The sequence below is a fragment of the Haemaphysalis longicornis genome, unplaced genomic scaffold (assembly GCF_048455015.1).
Source record: "Haemaphysalis longicornis isolate Haplotype H1 unplaced genomic scaffold, Haemaphysalis longicornis Haplotype H1 scaffold_4, whole genome shotgun sequence".
Classification (NCBI taxonomy): domain Eukaryota; kingdom Metazoa; phylum Arthropoda; class Arachnida; order Ixodida; family Ixodidae; genus Haemaphysalis; species Haemaphysalis longicornis.
This window is the reverse complement of record NW_027526361.1, coordinates 96,409,331-96,431,248: the sequence shown is the minus strand read 5'-3', so window position 1 is coordinate 96,431,248 and position 21,918 is coordinate 96,409,331. Positions and strand designations below refer to the sequence as shown.

General features: G+C 49.3%; 1 protein-coding gene across 1 annotated transcript; it reads left to right on the top strand.

Moving 5' to 3' along the window:
- Nucleotides 1-3,585: 3,585 nt before the first annotated feature.
- LOC144180452 (signal peptide peptidase-like 2A) lies at nt 3,586-20,309 on the top strand. The gene is made up of 5 exons (XM_077708792.1): nt 3,586-3,648; nt 6,463-6,607; nt 17,508-17,585; nt 18,344-18,498; nt 19,608-20,309. Exons 1-5 carry the CDS (start codon nt 3,622-3,624, stop codon nt 19,776-19,778), a joined length of 576 nt encoding a protein of 191 aa, XP_077564918.1. The 5' UTR covers nt 3,586-3,621; the 3' UTR covers nt 19,779-20,309.
- The last annotated feature ends 1,609 nt before the right edge of the window (nt 20,310-21,918 follow it).

Below are 21,918 nucleotides of genomic sequence, written 5' to 3'. Positions count from 1 at the left end.
AAGTAACTGGTTGGTGTTTTGTTAGTAAATGCCACCACCTTTTTTTAAAGAAAGTGTTTGCTCTAAAAAGAAGGAAATGCCGGAGGCGAGCAGACGCGCGCGGCATGCAGTTGGCCAATGTCGTAACACGAGCAATGGCTCCGTAGCGCCACAGCTGCCTGGAAAGAAGGGAGACAGTATGAACATCAATGGTGCAGTCTGACGGTTCTCCCTCTTCCCTGCTCACAGGCTTCCCAACGTGGCGTTTCCGTGCTTTGTTCGGAGCATGGAGCTGCGGCACCACGTGGTGATCTGGCTCGCCGTCGCCATCCCCATCCTATGGCTGAGCTTCCGCAAACACCCGCACGCTTGGATCCTGCAGAACTTCCTGGGCTTGTGCTTCGCCATCAACATCCTGCGATGCGTGCACTTCCCCAGCTTCAAGGCAAGCATATATATACGCGTTCAAGCGTGTTTTCTCGCGTTCAGGTTGCACCGGAAGCAGTGAATTGAATGTAGAAACCGTGTAGGGACAGGGCCTTAGTCTCACCATGCTGCCAGTAGTGCCAGTCAACAGCCAAGAGTTCAGTGCGACGGCGCACTCATTTTTGTACACCGTGGCGCATCAACCATTTGAAAAAATAAAAACAAACAAGAATGACAGCGAAAATACCGTACCGCTGTATGGTAGCCATTGGTACCGCCGGCTGGTACCGCTGTAGATGAGGTGGTAGCAGACGAGAGCAATGAATTAACAAGCATGGCAGCAGAAATGTGCCCATGCACTCTGTTCAGATGGTTAACCAGCGAAGCTGTAAAGTGCGGCTGGTGTTTGCCATTGTCACGTTGACGCGGCTCTGCCCGAACCGCGACCGCCCCTGCCTTCCGTTGTCGCTGAAGCTGTACTGCACGCAGTAGCTGGCTTCGCGCGAGCTCCGCTGAGAGAGACTCCTTTTCGGTCCCTGCGATGCGCCGCACCCACTTACCATATGTCGGTAGATGCAAGAGTGCACCCATTGGCGGATCCAGAGGGGGGGTCCGGATGTCCTGACCCCTCCCTTAATTTTCGAAACCTCCAAGGAGATGACCACTCAGGTCGCAGAAAAAGGTGAATTGATGACTTGTTGTATTCCTTGTGTTTTTGCTTCCCAGAAATTTCAGTGAATAAATAAGGCTCCTCCTCCTCCTCCTCCTCCTTCTCCTGCTCATCATCATCATCATCATCATCATCATCATAATAATCATCATAATCATAATCATCATCATCACTGATAGTAGCTGACCCCCCTCTCAGAAAAAGCCTGGATCCGCCTCTGAGTGCACCTGCGTCATCTCTAAACCTATAGCCACACTCTCTCCTCCTGTCCAACCTGGTTTTTATTTTAGCGCATGCGCACGGCGCTGCGCAGGAGGAGTTTTCTGCGTTCACTGGAACGCCGGATTTTCCTTTCGCCCAGCCGTACAAAGCTTCGCCTTAAATATCACGCCTGTTACAAATCGTCGAACACCTTTCCATTGTACAGGGGGGATCAAAAGAAATGCGAACAACGGAGCACACAGCCTCCGACGCATGCCGCACCGCCTGGCTGCCAAGCCAGAAACTGCGCGCATGCGCATTTCTTTGAGAGCGTTTGAGAGTGTGGCCTACATTTCCGGGACAGGCTTGATCAAGAAGCGGCGCCAGTTGTTCATTTTGAGGCGCCTTTTCACCAGTGTCGCCCAGGACGATCGTTGAAGGGCATCATGCTAGCTGCAATCAGCCTGCTGCGCGCTTGGCTCCCCAATGTGCTAGATAACATGACGCTCAGTGGCGACAGAGCATAAAAAGACGCCTCAAAATAAATGACCGGCGTCGCTTCTTTATCAGACATTTCCCCCAACAGTAGGCCACACTCTCAAACGCTCTGAAAGAACTACGCATGCGCGCAGTTTAGTGAAGGTGCAGCCGCACGGTGCGGCATGCGTCAGAGGCTGTGTCCTCCGTTGTTCGTATTTCTTTCGATCCCCCCTGTACGTACACGCGCACAAAGCCCTGCAACACTTTTTTGAACTTTTTTTGAAACTTAAATGTTTGCAGAACGTATGGTCGCCCAACACACCCAGTACTTAGATTAGGGGGTCGCAAAGCACCTGAGCCAAAAATTACTGCTCTATGCCCATCAGATAACTTGTAAACTCGCTCAAAACATTTTTCTCCCTTTCCCGGTCTTGATGTTCTTAGACGGCTCGAATTACGTCACTAAGACCATGTAGCGGTTATTGGGCGCTTTTCCTTCGGTTGCCGCAATGAACGCTTTTCGATAGCAACTTTTAAAAAAAGCCACGAAAACAAAGCAGAAATGGAAGGCTTATCTGGTGCGGCGAGCAAATCACGCAGTGCCGCTCCGTGCTGGCGATAACTATAGCTTTCGCAGTGGCTGCAAACGCGAAGGAAGGGTTCTGCAACACTTCGAATAAACGCTTTGACCCTTTACTGCGCGCTGCACTGCGAAGCGCTGCGAAAGCTATAGAGTTATTGCAAGCACGGAGCGGCACTGCGTGATTTGCTCGCCGCACCTTATCTAGATAAACCTTCCATTACTGCTTTGTTTTTGTGGCTTTATTTTAAATGCAGAGCATTTCTTAGCCTCGCCTCTTCCTGCGTCGGACGGCGTCCACAGCTCCGCGTCCGCAGCAGGTGCGCCTCTCCTCCTTCCCTCCTCTCTCTCTCAACAGCAGCTGGCGCGCGCATGCGTCGTATTCAGCCTGTTCGCTCCGTCGCGGTCTCGGCGTAACAGGTGCGTGATAGCAGCGCGGTGGGGCGTGGAAGGGCGCGCGCTGCTTGCGCATGCGCGCTCTCCCCCCCGTACTGCTCTCACTGTACTGCTCTCCCTCTACTGCGCGCGCTGCAAATATAAAGCGGCTAGCGGTCGCTCGTGCTTCATGCACTGCGTTGCTCCTTCCTTGGTTGACGCTCGCTCCCACGTTTACTCGTGTCTGCTACTCCAGCATCACGGAAGAAGCGATGGAAGCAACACTGCCTTCAACCAGTACTGAGGCCCCAATGCTCTGCATTTACTCGTGTTGCCCTCGCGGGAAGGCGCGAGAATTTTTTAAAGTTGCTATCGAAAAGCGTTCATTGCGGCAACTTAAGGATAAGCGTACAACAGCCGCTACATGGCCTTAGTGACGTAATTCGAGCCGTCTAAGAACGTCAAGACCGGGAAAAAGAGAAAAGTCTTTTGAGCGAGTTTACAAGTTATCTGATGGGCTAGAGCAGTTATTTTTGGCTCAGGTACTTTGTGACTTCCTAATCTAAGTACTGGATGTGTTGGTTGACAACATACTGCAAGCATTTAAGATTTCGTAAAAGTTGAATAAAGTGTTGCAGGGTCCCTTTAAGCTCTCCAGCTCACGCTTACGAACTGATGGCGACCCTGCAAAGCACTGGTCTTGCTCCTCAACTTAGCCATCCCACTTTGTTAGGTTGTCTCCTATGCTGTCTCTGTGACTCCGCAGTTGTATACACACATTTGTGACGATAACTTGTAAGCTTATTATATCTATACATGCGTGCATGTTTAGCACTAAATACCATCTTTCGTCATTTTCTTGCAGACTATTTCCCTCGTATTATTCCTGTTATTTTGCTACGATATATTTATGGTCTTTGTCACATCATACCTTTCGGTAAGAAACACGTTTTTTCATCTCCGTGCACTAATTTCATTGATGGTTATTGATGTGTTTCTGTCTCACCACGCAAAAAGCAAACCCCTCACGAGGAATTCGCTATCGCAAATTTATCGACCTGCGTTAGGCAATAAATTCCCTTCATGTAAACGTGTCACTATTATATTTTATGATTTGCACAATTTTCGGTGACAATTGCTTCACAGCGCATGTTTCCCTCGACGATTTTAAAAACGTCTCTATAGAGATTGCGGAAGTGCAGCGGGACCATACAATATATACGCATTGTAGAACACTGATAAGTGTCTCCTTTTTCTTCGACAACATATCGCAGTCACTTCCGCTGCGAATTAGAAATGCGCTGTGCGGCCCCTTTGTGCCGCGTCAGATGGTGCGTTGAATAACCGTTAAGAGATTGGAGAGGCCAGGTTACGTGTTGGAGGTCTGAGAAAACATGGCAGTGGGGACAGTTCGGTGAGGCTTTACAGCCCGACCGGAACCATTTTTGCGCTGAGGCGAGAGTAAAGGCAGCAGCAGCGATAGTCTTGTTATACTCGGTTACAACTCAAGAACGGCACCACCTCCTGTAGTGTATCACTCCGCCAAAGCGCCGGACCCGTGACGTCAGTGCGCGCGCGTTTTGAAAGGGGTTTGCTATGAATGCGTGATATCGTCTGCCTTGTATCACGCAGTTTGTTTGTCGTCACTGGAGTCGTTTGTAAGCATATTAAGTCCAAAAAATCACGGGAACGGCTCACGCCATGTTCAAAGTATTCCCAGTAACGCCCTACTTGCGCCGCGCGGAGAAGCATCCGGCTACGGTGATAAGGCACAGCGGCAACTTCGGGTGCCGTTCTTAAAGGAGCACTGACACAAAATTTTGAAGGCGAGATAACTGCGGAGATAGATTGGTGGGAACACATGTACATCATCTGCAAAATATCAGCGGCGAATACAGCCTAGAACATATTTAAAATCAATTTTAAAGTGTGTGAAACGCAACCGAGCAGCCAGCAGAGGACCACGCGCAATCGACATCCCGAAGATATTGTGTAAATAAACAACATCCAAACACGTCACGAGTTTGTGTTTGCCGCTTCCGCACTGCCGGCGTTTTTCGCCGGCTCGCCCGGCTCGCCGCTCCAATCGGAGGGCCGGAGGGTGGAGCTTCTGCTCTCGAGAACGAACGACCCGATCGTTGGCGGCGCAGGCTCCGTGATTTCGTCAGCTCATTGGGCAGCTGGCCGCGACCAAAGGCACCCTGTTTCTATTACTTGTTATTTACATTAGACGCGAAAACGCGCCGGAGGCACGAAAAGCCCACTGAGCGAGCCGCACGGTCGCTGTGCAGGCGGCGGCCACGGCCGCGAAGTGGCCCAGGCCGGCGCAGGTAGCTCGAGTGATAGCTTGTTACCGCTGCACGAAATTGTCCCAAGTCCCGACCATGGTGGCTTACATGAGAAAGGAGTTAATGATGCGATGGCGGGTTGCATTAAAATTGTCATCTGCACCACTTACGTGAGCGGCACTCGAATATCCGCCGCAGTGCTAAGCCGAACACATCTGTAGGCGGACCTGTAGGCAGACCGGCCGGCTGCTCCCAGCGCGCGTCTCGCCACCCACCGTCTCGAGCGTCGCGCGTCGTTCTTTAGCCGCGGTAGCATTTGCACTCGCAGCGCCTGCGTCACATCCACGGTCGCTTTTTAATTAAGCGCCTCACGAGATCAGTACGTGGGGGCATTCGCAGAAACTGCCGTCGATGCGGATTCGACAGTGCTACGGCGGCTCTGCTCTGTGATATCCCTCCGATGGTCACGTGGTCAGCTTTGTTCACACAAAATCCACAAAATCCATCGTTTCGCGCCACTCGCTGAAACCGAAACTGCGGCTGGCCGCATTGAAAATGCCTCTAATTAAACAACCGTCGCACGCTGAAGCAAATGAGGTTTCTACAGGTTATAAGTAGGTCACTAGCTACTTATCGCAACAAAAAAAAAACAAGATGCAAAATTTTTGTGTCAGTGCCCCTTTAAAGGAGCCATGAAGAGAAAATACAACTTCGTTTAATTTGAAAGAACTAGGATTCAGTATCCCACTCAGCTTCATTACAGCCCCAAAAAGTGTTTTTTAACGGAAAAAAAGCAAGACGTATTTAAAAACTTTCAAATTTTGCGCCACAGTGACGTGTTATGAGCAAGAATGACGTCATACGGGCCAACAATAAAACACAATTTTCAGTGCGTTAACTGCACGTTAGCATTCAAGTGGTGGGGTAAAAGGGAACTAGAGGCCCCATTACCGACGTCCAGTCATGTGTCGTCGCGACAGCTCAGTTAGGCGGCCGCCAATCCCACAAACAAGGTTCCGTGACGTCATAGAAAAGTTGCGGGAAATTGACTAGGGGGTCGCGACTGCTTCACACATTTTCTTTAATATATCCGTTATTTATTCGAAGATTGCGATGATGTTGGTATCATTGTTATCTGGACTAAGCAGTCTTTCTAATAAACCCAACTTGTATTTTGTCTTCATGGCTCCTTTAAGTTGTCACCGAGTATAGCAAAGGCTTCTACGCAGCGGGGTAATGGGGAGGGAGAGGGTGGACGGAGGGTGGCGTCGAACGCGACGCAGCCGCTCCCGCCGCCAATCACGTGGACACCGCCGTCCGGTACGACATTTGGAATGCGCCACGGTCAACGGTGTTTTGTTCCCTGCGTATGTGCAATCTGGCGGAACCGCAGCAGCTTCGCAGGGTGATCCATATCAACGGCTTGCCACAACATTTTCTTTTCCTTTCTTTGTGCCTCGCAGAAGGGTGTAAGCGTGATGGAGAGCGTCGCAAGTGGCTTTTACGATCTGCCTGTGCTGATGCGGGTGCCGCACTTACGCCCGGGCAACGCGGCCGCCTGCAGAGACATCGTCGTGATACTGGGCTGTGGCGACATAGTCGTCCCCGGTGAGATAGAGTGCGGTGCCGCTACCGGCCCGGCCCGTCTTGGTATCGTACGTGGATTGATTTTGTGACAGTTGTAAAACTTCCATTTAGAATGCCGGTCCTTCCTCAACCACCATCCCCTTCTAAGTGAATGCAGAACAAGCGTATCGCGGGGTCGAAAACTAAACTTGTTAAGCATTTACTTTTAACAGAATTACCTTAATTAAGATTGGTTTTAGAGTTAGGAGACAATAAAGTAAGAAATGCGTCTTATATTTCGTGGTATTTCTTCAACGGCTAGTACCCGCCGCACACACTTGCTTATTACTTCCACTGTCTATCGACAGATGGCAGGCTAATTCCGGTTTTCTCCACTTCATGAGGCACTGGGTTTTGCAGTTGATGCCAGCATTAACGGATCAGCAGTGGGTAGTACTGAACAGCGACTAGAGTACTGGTGGGGAAAAAACAGGAAAGAAGTCGATGTAGGGTCATCACAGTCAGAGATAGTGGCAAGACAAAATTAAAGAGAAATACGGAATTGTGGTTAGCTGAATTTATTTAAACGAATAACGTAGGCAAGATGGCGCATGCCGTCGCCCCGATCCGAAGGGGATGCAATAATAATAATAATAAATAGTAATAATAATAATAATGTAAGCGAAAGTGACTAAATCTGAGCGCCGAGCTTCCTTAATCGATTTCCCTCCATTTATTTGCCATCAAGGCATCGTCTTCGTCCTCTTACCTCGCACGTTCATCATCAGCACATCATCGCCTGGGCGCGCAACGCTCGATCATCATCATCGTCGTTCGAAGTCATTCCTCAGTTTCAGGCAGCTGCTTGCCGAATAAAGGGCCTTTTCGCCTTCAACCAAGCCTTCTCGCCGGAGCCTCTCAAGTGCTGGAGGTGAAGTTCGACCCCGCGACGTCGTCTACAGCGTTTCCTTCGGAGCTCCGGTCGGGTCGGCGAATATTTCGGCCGGATTCCGACATGCAGGCGGAGGGTATCAACCCCGCTGCTGGCAGTAACCCTGGTGGCCCACCCACGCCATACTGGACGATCAGCAGCAGACCGCGTGACCCACCGGACTTCACTGGACTCCGCGGCGATGACGTGGAGGACTGGTAGGACACTTACAACCGTGTAAGCGCTTTCAGTAGGTGGGACGACTCTTTCAAACTAATTAACGTCGGATGGTCCCTACATAAAGTCACGAAAACGTGGTTTCTGAACAACGAAGCAAAACTCACTACTTGGTCCGAATTTACTACCGAAATACGCAAGATTTCTGGGACATCGGCAACGCGCTCAGAGGCCGCCAAAAAGAAGCTGGATCTACGCGTTCAACAACCCGGCGAAACCTACACATCATACATAGAAGACGTCCTGGCCCTTTGCACACGCGTCAACGCCAGCATGACAGGGGACGAGCGGGTGCGTCACATCTTCAAGGGCATTCCCAACTTTGCTTTTCATGCCCTCGCCCTGCAAAATCCCACAGGTGTCAATGACGTCATATCGACTTGCCAGCGTTTAGACACCTTCCAGGCTCAGCGCTTGCCATCTGCTACGTGGGACTCACCTGCACCTACGGACAGCGACCTGCACTTTATAATCCGCTCCATCATAAGGGAAGAGCTTCAAGGGCAGCCTAAGGGGAGCTTTTCAGGCAGTCAAAACCAGAGTCTCATTCCTGGCTTGCGGAGACATGATAAAGGAAGAGCTCGCTTCAATTACGTGTGCTTCCCCACCAAAAGGAAACATTCCGGTCACACTGCCCACAGCCCAGGTTTCTATGCTCCACCCTGTCCCACACGCTTGTGCCCCGGTTTCATATTCGGAGCCTCCTCAACCCTCTCAAGCGCTGATGGCTCCCCTGTCAAGAGCGACCGCTCCCAATCCCTATTACTCCCCTTGGCGCCCGTCGCGGCCCACTTGCTTCTACTGTGGCATCCGGGGCCATATCTCTCGGTTCTGCCGGAGACGTCAGCAAGATGAAAGACGAGCTTACGCCACATATCGACGCCGTGACGGCAGCCCGCCCTACGACTACCATCACCAGCCTTTCGACCGCGCGAGACACATGGACGATTGGTGCATGCGAATCGCATGCGACTGATCGTTACGACTGTCGGCACGACTAGTTGTACGCGTGAATTTGAGACACATGGCCCGATGCGCGCGTGCGATGCGTCGTCGGCGATGCTCCGCCCACTATTTTTGCTTCATGGTCAACTACGACGATCGCTGAGCTGAATTTGTAGATTCCGCGCGTTTGTTCGCAAGAAATGGATAAAGCAGGCAATCGTGAAGCATTTTCTGCCTTCGGAAACAGTCCGCGCACACGCCGGCCGCGCCTGCCAGCTCGGCACACTCAGCGGCTCGAACCGGCGCAGCTACCACGGTAGCAATCGCTTGTCGCTGCTCTTCCGAGTCAATCTGATCGCAAAAAAGAAGTTCCACACGCGAGAAAGTGGGTGTTAGTGTGGTAAAAAATTGTGCTAGGGATTGTTGTCAGGGCTTATTTTAAGAGCGGCGATCAGATATCTGCCGCGATGCAAGCCGACGATGACTTCGCCGTGGAGGTCCGCCGGTCCGGCCGGTCGCCGCGGCGCGCGGTGCGCCGAGCGGCGGTAGGATGGCAATACCTGCGCGGAAGCATCGAAACAGGCTTCGCAGATGTCTTGGTCACCGATCGCTCAAACGGCAGTTATAGCTGAGATAAAGATCCACATGCGAGAGAGGGCATGATAGTGTGGTGAAAAGTTGTGTTACGGATTGTCATTCGCAGTTGCACAGATAGCGGCGATCAAATATCCGCCAGGATGCTAAGCCTAACGTTCCCATTTCCGGCACACGTTTTCCCGTGTGCCGGAAATCATCTGAACTTCGTGCGCCGTATATTTGGGCGCTATTGGCGTCTCGCGCGCTCAAAATTGCACGCAATATTTGCGTGAACATGATCATTATCCAAGTGGTTGTTTTTACCGAATGGTGCAAGTCCCACAGTTTTCAAACATGCAGTGGTGCGTATAGGGCGCATATCAGCGAACGTGTATACGTTATGAGTACGCGCCAGTGGCGTACACGGGATTTATTTCCTATTTTCCGGTCGCATATCAGCGAACATTTTTGTTATGAGTATGCGTCAGTGGCGTACACTGAATTTCTTTCCGGGCGAAGACGGTGCTCACAAAAATGTGAAAACACAAGGAGAGTAATTGTAATAATTTAAATTATAAAATCAGATTTAATGTTCAAGACATTAAAAAAGTGTTATATTCATTCTCACCAGCGTCAACTGGCCTCGATCCAAGCTATATAACACCCTGTAACAAAATAAGAGGAGGGGGAGGGGGCCCCTAGGGGGTACGCCTGCCTTTCCCATTCGCGTACGGAGCGCACGCAGGGGTCGTTCACCGTACATCGCAATATGTTCGAGCTTATTCATATTAGATTTAAATAGCAACAAAATTATCTATCACTAGCTGCAAGATGCTTCAGCCTTCTGATTTTCCCAGCGCGCGTTTTGTGCAGTTGTTGAGAGAAGGAATTATTAAAGGGACAGACAACCGATTTTTGTGGAGTGCATGTCCTCCAGTTGGTATGGAAGGCACCGTTTTATATACTGATGTAACCGCAAGAAATTTTTAAATAGACAGGCGAAAATAATTTTTAATTTTACACCAAACTATTGCTAGTAGTAGTACAGTAGTAGTACTAAAAAAAGAGAGGGGTAAAAAACTGTGGTTGATTTCTCTGTCATAGGAATCGGTAAAACACGAAAGTGAAATCTGCAGCGAAATCTGCAGCTGAGCGTGATTTGCGGGTTGGCGGCTGTCTTTTGGGTGTGCTTGGCGGGCGATATCCTGCCTGCGGATCGCTTCGGCAAGTTGTACTGGCGTCATTTCCGTAACGGATATGATGTCAGCGAATCTTGGGGTGTCGCGGCATAAAGCACTTTCGTGTTACAATATAAAACCCGAAAACAAACAACCCTAAGTACAACGTACTTTTTGGTAGTAAAGGTTGCTTCCCCGCAAGAAGACCCTGTGTGCATGTGCGCACCCTTTACAGACCGCTTGCTTCGTTGTACAGGCGTCACGTCCATGACAGATATGACGTCAGCGAAATCTTCGTGTATCCGGGAATAAAACACTTTCGTGTTAAAAATTTGGCGCCATGGACTGTCTACATGTTACACTACCTTACGTGTCCCAACAATTTCGTCGTCTTTAACACGTCATTCAAAAACCGCATCAAGGGATAAAAAGGTTGCACATTGCTATTGTTTCAGCCAGGGACAAGTTTTTAAGTATACTTTTTTAATCTTACGTACACTAAGAGAATGTTACCGTACGGCTATGATTTAAAAATTGCGATTTAAAAAGTTCCAAGGCGCTATCAGCAAAACCGTATCGGGTTAAGGTGTTTTAAGTGATTCCCTGTCATTTGGGCAAAGAAAATATACTCTTCAAAACTCAATTGTCAGCCCCGTTAAGGGGTATATGCTCTGTCGACCTTCGAACGCCGAACCTCTTTCATCATACCGTCACTGAGTGTTGCGTAGTGACATATAAAAGTTCCCATCGAAGAAGTGTACCCAGCGCAGCATCACGCGTTTGCGCTATTTCTGGGCTAGCACTGGGAGGTCCAGAATACAAAATAAAGGACACGGGTTGAATGAAGCATATACAAACAAGTAAAATAGGTGGAAAGTTTTTTGTGGCGCCTCGAAAACAAACGGGTGTGAGCTGCGTAAATGACTCCGCACAATAACACGCAACGTTTGCGCCTTCGAACGCTTCAACCGGCCCGTTTGGTCAGTAACAGCCGTGTCGGTTCAACGCGACGTAAATACAAAAACAAACTGCGGTTGATTCCTCTGTCATAGGAATCGGTAAAACACGAAAGTGAAGTGTGCAGCGAAATCTGCAGCTGAACATGATTTGCGGGTCGGTGGCTGTCTTGGGGGTGGGCTTGGCGAGCGACGTCCCGCTGGCTGGTCACTTCGGCAAAGGTGTACGGGCGTCATTTCCGTGACGGATATGACGTCAGTGAAATATTGGTGTATCCTGGCAAACAACACTCTCGTATGTTAAAAAAAAAACCCGAAAAGGAACAACCCCAAGTATAACGTACTCTTTAGTACTAAAGGTTGCTTTCCCGCAAAGCACCTTGTGTGCAAGGGTGCACCCTTTACAGGCCGCTTGCTATGGTTTACAGGCGTAATTTCCGTGACGGATATGACGTCACTGAAATCTTGGTGCATCCAGGAATAAAACACTTTCGTATGAAAAGAAACAACTGTGAAGCTCTCTGTAAAGTCCTCGCACAGTCTCGTATCTCCTGTTTGGACAGACTCGTTTCGCCGGATCGTGTGTATCCATATCGCTCGCCACTTCGCATCTGCCTTGCCGCTCGGAATCGAAAAAAGTGCCCTTCCAGCCTCCGTTCTATAGCTCCAGCCAAAAGCACAGCACCCTGACATTCTGCTATCATTTAGCTTGCGTTGTTGCACGTATGTATGAAAAAAAAAACACGCACGAAAACTGCGATACATTCCGATTCCCACACGATCCCAGCCGCCACTGGTGGGGAGAACCGAGCAGATGTACCGAAAGTGGTCGCCACCGACCACGTGACCGAAACGGGCCAATGAACGGCGCGGATTCACGCGGCGGCTGAGAGAAAAGAGAGGCGGTACTTTCCAAGTTCCAGCGACCTATTTCTACTACTACTACTACCACCAGATTTCCCTAGATTCCCTGCATACTGCTCCTTTGGGGGAGCAGATGCAGTAACTCCGGGTTGTCTTTGCTTGCCTCGAAACCGCAAGGAGCAAAATAGGGACCGATTTTTGCGCACAGATTTCTTGTGGTCGGCCCTCCTTGTGCTTTAAAACTAATTACATAACTTCACAGACCTAAGAAATATTGAGCAGTTTAGCTGGAGCAACTGAGAGAAGAGCATAGTAACATGACGCCTCGCGGCCTTGAACGCTCGTTCCCCAGCCGACACGGGGCGAACTTGCAAAATCAGCGAGGCGTAACGGGCGCATTCGCCTAACGAAATAAACCGGCTCAAGTGTACAGTACGCCTAAGCAAGGGGCCGTTTCCCGATAGGCTGCCTAAATGTTTTTGTGGTCACTGCATCTACAGGAGTGATTGTCGTTGTAATTTTTTCCATGCGCCTTGTTCTGTGACACAATGGCGATCATGGTACTAACTACTTTCTTCTGCGCTAGCTCTTGCCTATTAACCACCATTACAGCATGTGCACACGTCAGGCGTGCTCGGCACACGCTTGGCCATCGCCCAAGTAAAGATAGATGTTGTTCGTTTCCCCGAAGTCCGGTCTCGATCAGAAACCCAGTCGCGTGGGCTTCGGTTGATTTGGCAGGAGGCTCGCAGGGCGCTGGTGTTGAAGTACTCGGACATGGCAGTCGAATTGGCGAACTCGAGGCGTTTGTATTTGATGAAGGGAAACGAAGACTTTATATACAACTATTTACATTAGAATAGCTGGGTACATAAGGGAAAAACTTCAAACTGCAGTTAGACACTAGCTCTAAGTGCGTACAAGTCACTCGAGCTTCTCAGCTCCGTCTAACTCTCCTGTGCTCGGAGCGTACACAAACCGCTCGAGAAACGACGGCCTGGACTCTGTTCCCGCCGCAGGACCCGTTTAGTTGCCCGGTACACAGCAGTACCCTAAACTTCCGACGCAATCCTCCAGTCTACCTCTTGCTTAGGGGGCTCACAAATCCCAACCTAGCTTCAGCGGTCGAGACTCCTTGTCTCGCCTGGAACTGCCTAGTGTCACTAAATAAGGTTTTAGTGACACTAGAACTGCCTAGCTGAGAGCTCAGACAAGAACGCTGTTTAACGGCCTCGGTATTACTCTCTCTCTCTCTCTCTCTCTTGGGAACGCCCCTCTAGCTTTCCTACACGCGTAAGGAAGGGCCCAAATTCACGTAGAAAGCTGTCACTCAGAACATTTGCCGAGTATTCAATAAGGCGTCACCACCTTCGGGTCGAAAGCCTGTACGCGGGCGAGCAAGCACGCGGCGGCGAGTAGACGTGCCTCCGAAGGGTGGGGGTGAAAAGTGGCGGCTACCGAAAAGCAGCCGTTCCGACGGTGGCGCGCGACAATGGGATCTCGCGGAAAAGCCGCCGCTGCCGTGCGGTCAGACGATAATTACCCCTTCGTTGCCCGTTACGCGCAGAATCCTCGGAACTTGGCGGGGCCGTCTGCCTTCGCAAAGGGGATTTTTCCCGCGGCATTCCTCCATCCAGACAAGTCGTCTGCCGAACGCGCCGCAGCGAATTGACGACGGCCACAGCGTAGTGTCGACAGTGCTGTGCCGCTAGACCGAGCGGCGGGGATCTATCCTTTCACACCCGAGGCCAGGGCGCCTGGCCACTGACCTCATGAGTGGACCTGACAGCCCCTTTTCGAATGCTCGCGCATGCTTCGATCTCACTTGGCACATGATGTCTCTGTCACAAATTCCAGTCCCCATTTACTTGGCGCCATTGACGGTTTTATCTAAGGTGTCGACTAAAGCCCGTACTACATGGAGCGATTTCGCCTGCGAATTCGCCGATGCGGCGCCGCTCGTGCGGCAAAACCACCTTATTTCGTTGCTGCGGCAAAGTGCCAAACATTTGAAGCGGTCGAGCAAACGCCGCTCGTGCGGCGTGCGCGGCGTGGAGGGGCCGGACCTGCGGCCAATAGAAGCACAGCTCGGCACCACTTGCACGCATGGAAACCAGATGGCGTTGCTTGTATGAGCGCGACAAAATCGCGGGCACACCAAAACGTTTGTCTTCTCTGCTGTGTGTGCGTATATTGATAAAGAATTGGCGATTCTTATATAAACTGTAAATAAACTTATATTTACCGCAAACCAGGCAGAAACAACTTGCCAAGAAAGTAAAATGAAACCACGCTTGTTAAAATCACAACAACCTTTGCTGGTGGCAAACTTAATTCAGTCTGCAAACAGGGCGCATCTGAAATGCGAAAATCTCGGCGTTCGCAGGCCCCATGTAGACGACAATTCCAGGCATTGCGAACTTCGCAAGTGCGAATGTTCGTTCCAGCGGATTCGCAGGCGAAATTCGCTCCGTGTAGAACGGGCTTTACATGGCATCCAATCTCAACAAGTTGCGGCGAGTAGATTTCCTGCCTGTGGTTTGAAAGAGTTCAGCTGCTTCCAGTCAATCATGGCCGGCGAAACAGGACTGCTCTTAGGTCTCGTAAAATAGCACAAGATAGACTGCAAGCCATGGTCATATCGGCGTGTATTAGTTCATTTCAAAAGGTGGGAGCCAAATTTTACGTCTCTAGAAGACAGAAAAAAAAAATTCACAAAAAAATTTCCAGGCAACGAGAAATTCGCGATAGTGTACCAAGTCGATTTGACAGATGGAAGCACGGGACAGAACGAAGAGCCACCAAGCTCCCATTTTGAAAATGACAGCCACCAGGAAAAGTCGAAAACTCTGAAACCGAAATTAGTGCCAGCACGGCCACTTGATGAAATCCAGCCGCCGTGGCTGTAGGGAGCTTCCTCCATAAAAAAATGAAGGAAGCTCACCCTGATGCGTAAGACTAGAATGTAGCGAAGCTGTAACGTTTTTCCTTTTTTTCGCCTCACGGCGTTGTTTAAGCCTCGCCGCTGTACGAGGGACCACAGCTGGATGGTCGTCTTCCTCTATCGCACACGGTTCTGCGCCGCATGTACTCGTGGCCTACCTTTGTGGCGCGCGCTTATCGCTGCGGCGGCGGCCTCCTCGCCTTCTTCCGCCACGTCCCACGCACGGGTCCCGCGCACGTCTCCTTTCCTTATTCGCCTATCTCTCCCTGCCGCCTATGTCTCCCTGTTTATCCGGTCGCTGCTCCCTGCCGGGTGCTTGCGGAAGGGGATGTGGTGTGAACTCTAACGCTCACGGGCAAAACTGGTCACCCCGCGAAGACTGTCCGAGGTAGCGTAGTGCAGCTTGCGCTACAAAACTCTAAAACTATAATACCTCGTTCTTTGTAAAACCCTGTAACATTTTAATAAAACAACGTCAATATTAAAGCAATGTCAATGTCAAATAGAGCATACCATTACCAGACAAATTACACCAGTGACGCTTGCAACGTGCAAATGTATTTTTAAAGAATGGTTCCTGCGCACGTGAAGCAAATTTTTAAACGAAAGGCTCGACAATCGCTATTTTACTCGCCTTTTTATCGCTGATCGCCGTCCCGCCGTCACACCAAGCACTATAGTTGTCCAAAGCCCTAACAGCGAGCAAAATACTTCCCGTGAGCGTAAAAGCTGGTGCATAGTAAATACATGCACCAGCTGCATCCCCAGATACCACTGCGCATACACCGCCAGTTGTACCTTCGGTCGCATCTCCAGCCGCAGTCGCAATTTCGCAGCAAAACTCACCACTGGTCCTACATCTAGACAGGCTTTTGGGGCCCGACTTTCAAAATCTCCACATCGTACATGTGAGCCAGAAACCTCCAATAAACAAGATTTTTGGAAACTGGGCTCCTTAATTTCATTTATTGCTGAGGTCATGCGTACATTCCTGGCGTCATTTTTTTTTTTTTTTTTTTGCCAGAGGCTGAAACCGTTGTGACACTCATCAGCTCTGCGGTTCGCTCCCTCACCCAGTGGCTGTAGTGGTTATGGCTTTAGCCAGTATTCCTACAATGCACCAAATTCGCAGTGCAGCCACAATTTTTCAGTGGAATGCGGGTGGACTGCAGTCATGACTCCCAGATTTCAGGAGGGTTGTTTTCATCGTTTTCATGTGATAGCAATCTGGGAACCACGTCTGTCTCAGACGTACGCCTTTTAGGATGCACAGTCTTGCGTTCCAAAACTAGTCTGCCTTCAACAAGAGTACTTTTAGCTTTGAGAAATGACCTTACCATTACACACCATAATGTTACGCCAAGTGCAGTGAACGAGTACGTAGCAGCCATCGTGCAAAGCGAAGGTTTGTCTTTCACGGTCATTGCCGCCTTATACCGCCTCGAAAGCCGCAAGATAACGATCGTTTGGAGAGTATTATCCGTACTGTGCTGTCTCCGCATATACCCACTGGTGATTTCAATGCCCATCATCCGTTAAGGGGTAGCCGTAAAACAACAATTAAAGCGCAGCGTTTATTAGATATTGCTTACCATCGCGGTGTGGCTGTACTTAATACCGGGGAACCAACTTTTTTTCCGCAAAGGTGTTTCAAATGCTTTTGACATCACCGTGATTTCAACCGTACTGCTCTCCGGAATAAGCTGGTTTCCACAATAAATTTATTTCCGGAGGAGAGGGAAGGAAGAAGGTAAGGAAGGAAAGAAGGAAGAAAGAGGGGAAGAGGGGGAAACATCCATCAATGAAAATTTCGAGGGGGATAGAACTCCCCCCCCCCCACCCCCCCGGCTGCACGCTGAATCCCCATGCTGAACATAGCAGGCATGCTGAACATCATGGCTGCATGGTGAACATAGCAGACATCCCGGCTGCTTGTTGAGCATAGCAAACATGCTGAACACACCACTGGCGTAGCCACTAGTTCAGCATGTCTGCTATGCTAGCGCTGAACGTGCCGTGCTCGCTTGTTGGTACTCCGTGGTTTCAGAACTCCGTGCAACTTTAAAGCGAACATTTTCTCGATTGTATTTTACCAAACTCTCTCGCCAGACCTTAACTCAGCTTATTCCTTTTTCTTTCCTTATTTTTTTTTTTACTTCTTTCTGTGTTTCTCCTTCTTATTCACCCGTCTCATTTTTCACCTCTCGTAGCATGTGAGGCTCTTCAGTGGACACACCTCGTCAGTATAAACTGCATTCTCTCTCTCTCTCTCTCTCTCCTAATTCCATATGTACATTTTTTTCTCCTCCAGGTTTGGCTGTCGCCTACTGCCGCTCGTATGACGTAATGGTCAAAAAGGGGTCCCGGTACTTCCTGCTTGCAATTGTTTGTAAGTGCCACCTAGAATAAACTCGCTTTCCAATTAATCGAATTGCGTTGTTCGAAACAAGTACTACGGTATGTCCTGCTCGTAATTTTTCCCCCAAGGAGCCTAACTAAAAAAATTGGGTGGATATTTTTCAGGCACTGATATCTCGATGACATTAACACGGAGTGTCGTCCACCCATGGCGAGGAGAGACATAATCATTCAAATCTACATACTTAAAACGACTTTGGATTCTCTTTATTCCTGCCTGCACCTCCGCACTAGTAAAACTCTAACTTCATCGTGGCGTGCTCATGGATTTAGCAGAACTCCTATCATCCTGCTTTCTAACCAATTCCTTCCTAAATAGAGTAAACCCTGAAATTTTTGCAAGGCTCCGCAAGCGACGTCAGACAAAAAGGCCAAGTTGTTAATGACTGGCCCTAAACGAAATCCTGCCATGCTTAATAAACAACCAAAGGCCTCATATCAATCCTCCATCCCGGCCCCCTCACATGCACACAAACCGCAGGCAAATATAGATTGTTAAGCACAGAAGGGCTACATGAAGAGCGCAGGTAAACGCTGAGAGTGCAGTCCGCCCATTCGCCCCATTTGCAGCTGTGTCGGTAAAATCTCTCTAAACACTTATCTCAGGCTTCACTTGTGACCGAGAGCTGATGCTTTTTTTTTTTTTTTCCTACGAGCCTAAGATTCAGAAGAGTAACATTTCCTTCGGGCAACCTTGGCTGCAATTTCGCTTCCCTTGCAACTGCGCAGGTTACGTCGTTACGCTGGTGGTGACGCTGTTAATCACGTCACACTTGAATACTGGTCAGCCCGCGCTCCTCTATCTCGTCCCGGGCGTTCTCCTGCCCGTCCTGACACTGGCCTGGTGGCGAGGGGACCTCAAGAAATTCTGGCAAGGAGATCTGGTCAGTGCGCTCTCACTGGAATGACTGGAAGAAATACTAGCTATTTTGAGCTGCAGACACGTGCATTTTTATCTTATTCTACCAGTTGGTAATGAATTGGCAGGGACCATGAAAAATGAAGTGAAAGACAGAACGTGAAAGGAACGAAGTGAAACAAAGAAAAAAAAACAAGCAAAGAAAGAAATTTAACTGTGAAACTTAAACGAGGACAGCGAGAGAAGAATACGCAGACACGAGCGCTCGTGTCTGTGTCTTCTCTCGCTGTCCTCGTTTAAAGCGCTGTTTCACAGCTTAATTATGAACCAACTAGCCCAAACCCAAACTTTAGTTAAAGAAGGAAAGAAAGAAAACCTGACACTAGTGGAGCGCGTGCGATTTCATTTTGGGGGCCACCAGAAGGCGCTGGTGTCTTTCTCGTGCATTTAGGTGTTCTCGGAGATGCCGCTATTGGAGTACCGATGGAGGGACGTAAGCGCGGTGAGTGAGGCGGCGTTGGTGAGGCTTGTAGTGCCAGATCACAACATATTGGAGCATCTGCAGTACGAGCTGCCCTGTACTCTTTATAAATTGAGTGACTGGACAGACATCGGGAGCACTGGCAGTAAGCGAACCTTTGATTTACAATGTGACGTCGCTAGGTGGAGCGAGTAGCAGTTTTACACTTTACGTAGAATGGCACGGCAGTGAAACACATGCACGGTAGTGGCATCAACATCAGCTGAGAGAGAGAGAGAGAGAGAGAGAGAGAAGGCTTTATTTAGGGGCCCGATAGTTTCTCAGACGGTCGGCAGCTGAAGAGGGTCTTCCTCATGGAGGAAAGTCCTACCATGCTGGGCTCATGTTCGACCCCGTCTCCACCACCAATTATGCCAAGTGAACAAGCTCAATTTCCACTTAAAAAAAGCCCTTCCGCGTACATTTAAAGGAACAGCAGTAAGCGTTCAGCGCTGCTGTTGCCCAGCTTTACTTTATCGTAGCTAAGAACCGCAAACCAGAGTTCTCGAAGATGTAGCTGAAGACGAGGCATGCGTGTTCTGCGGCTACGTTTCGGAAACGACGGCTCCGTCGATGCAGGCATAACTTTTTGAGACCCGCCCGTTTCCGTGCAGGTTCCCCCGGAAAGTGACACGGCCCCTCGCGTGGACGCGCATGTCTCGTCCAACGAGCAGTTCCAGATGATGCAGAGCCGCGGCCTCCTCTACGTAGCCACGCCTGTGGTCTCCTGGTTCGCGATTCCGCTGCCGGTCTCGCAGAAGGACTACGACGCCAAGGGGAACTAACCGGCTATGGCGTGCGACCCACCTGCACGCCTCATTTCTTCTTCCCCGTCCCTCATTTTGACTGCTTCGTATTACTTGATTCGGGTTTTAAGCAAATGTACAAAAAGGGTGACTGCGTTTATTCTTTTATGACCGGCGTCCACTTCAATTCCGCACCACCCGCGTGTTCAGCCGAATGATGACTGACCGAATTGATGATGGATTGATGAGTTTCTCTATGCCGCCACAAGTTTCAGAAGTGCAAGTTTGGATCATTCCTTGTTTCTACGTGAGCGAACTGTTATTGCTATTTTTTGCTGCATCTCTCCGTTGCCCGAGCCACCGCTCTCAGTATTGTGCGGTTCGTCAGACTTGCTAACCTGGGTCACCTGAGAAATATGTGAAGAGCAGTAAACACCCGCTCTTGTAGAACAAGTTTCACGTATACTCTGGCTACCCCAACTAGCCGGGTGTGAAAATCGAAATTAAAATAGCGTGCACCCCAGAGGCTGAGAAACCCAGACAAACCAATTTCTCAAAGTATTACTTTTGTACGCGTTTTTTTTTTTCCAAGGAGCAAAGTGTTTAGAGTATTACTCCTGCTTGTTAAACTGAATAAAGTTATGCAATTCCTGCACACAATGGCAGTTTCTTTTACCTATTTTTTTCAATGACTGATCTGTACGTGCGCTTTGCCCACCGCAAAACAGTGCTCGCATTCACCATATGGTGTTCGGTACATCATCATCATCAACAACAACGACAACAGTCTACTAGGTCCTCTGCAGCACGAAGGCCTCTCCCATCGACCTCCAGCCGCTCCTTTTTTCCGCTGTTCGAGTCCACTCTTTGCCTCCGAATTTTCTTACAGGCCAGCCCGAGTACTTTTTTTTTCTTATGTGATTATATTTCTTTCTTTATTTATATATTTCTTTATATTTATTTCTTTTATATTCTTTCTTATTTCTTATTTTTTATTTCTATATTCTTATTTCCTTCTTATTTCTTTTATTTATATTTCTTTTTCTTTATTTGATTATATCCTCCACTCTAGTTTGTCACTCTGATCCATGGTGGTATTTTGCTCTCCATTACCGTAACTCCCATCATCCTTCTTTGCATAGCCCGCTGAGCCGACATAGCTTTCAAGTTGTTTAGTAAGGCGCCAAGTTTTCAAAAAAAAAAAAAAAAGGTAATGGCGGAAAAGTAGTGCGAAGATAGAGAAAATTCCGAAATGTACACTGTATATCACCCCTAAAAAATGTCTCCCCTGGGAGCAAATCATTTGTGTGTAGTAGTAAAACTGCGTACAGGCTACCTACACTACAGATCAGGTCCGCCCCGAGCGCGAACACAGTCGGCCCCTGGCGGCGGCGGGACGAACCGCTCCTAGTGTGGATGGCGCTCTCGCGTCGTCTGCTTTTTCACGTTGCGTGCGGCGCAAGACGCGTGCTGCACACGACAAAACAACCAATATGTGTGCTCGTTTGGCAGTAAGCAATGACATAGTGACTTCTGCTTGCGCATTTCCTCTAGAAACGCAATAATCAGCGGTCGTTGCGGGTTAATGCGCTGGTTTAATTCGACGAAACATCTTCGCCGTGGTCAGCGCTCGAGGGTGAAACGTGTTATAAACATTGCTTCCACACATTGCACTTTACTTATTTTGTTGAGTGCAGTCGTCTGCCGTTTCGGGAACGTCGAAGGGTGCTTTTTGAAGGTGGCGTGGTGATTATTTAAAGGATAAAAGTTTAGCACGCGAAACGGGTAAGCGATAAGACCTGTGCATACGCGCGCAAATTCCACACCCTTGTAAAATTGCGCTGTGCCCTCATAGAAAGAAGAAACAAACAAAAACATTTACACTGCACACGACCCGTGCGCTATCGCCCATACATTACCGGGCACGTATTTTACACCCGCAAGCGCCTGTACGTGTGACCGTGTCCTTCCCGTACCTTTTCTAAAATAAATACCATTTTTGGACAGTCGTTGTTTATACTGAGGAGGAGGAGGAATAAACATTTATTCAACTGTATCGAGTTGCTAATTTTACGTATTATTTAAAATACGTTTCTATGGATGCGCAAGAGTATTTAGGGGGGAGTTTTCGGTAAAATTAAGCGGTTGTGAGTTTGCGTCTGCCATGTGGCATTTCGTG

What these genes read in the sequence shown, in the direction of transcription:
- LOC144180452 (XM_077708792.1), top strand. Translation starts at nt 3,622, where the DNA reads ATGGTCTTTGTCACATCATACCTTTCG. An exon ending in CTTCCTGCTTGCAATTGTTT is followed by an intron (nt 17,586 to 18,343) that starts GTAAGTGCCACC and finishes GCAACTGCGCAG; the next exon opens with GTTACGTCGTTACGCTGGTG. An exon ending in AATTCTGGCAAGGAGATCTG is followed by an intron (nt 18,499 to 19,607) that starts GTCAGTGCGCTC and finishes GTTTCCGTGCAG; the next exon opens with GTTCCCCCGGAAAGTGACAC.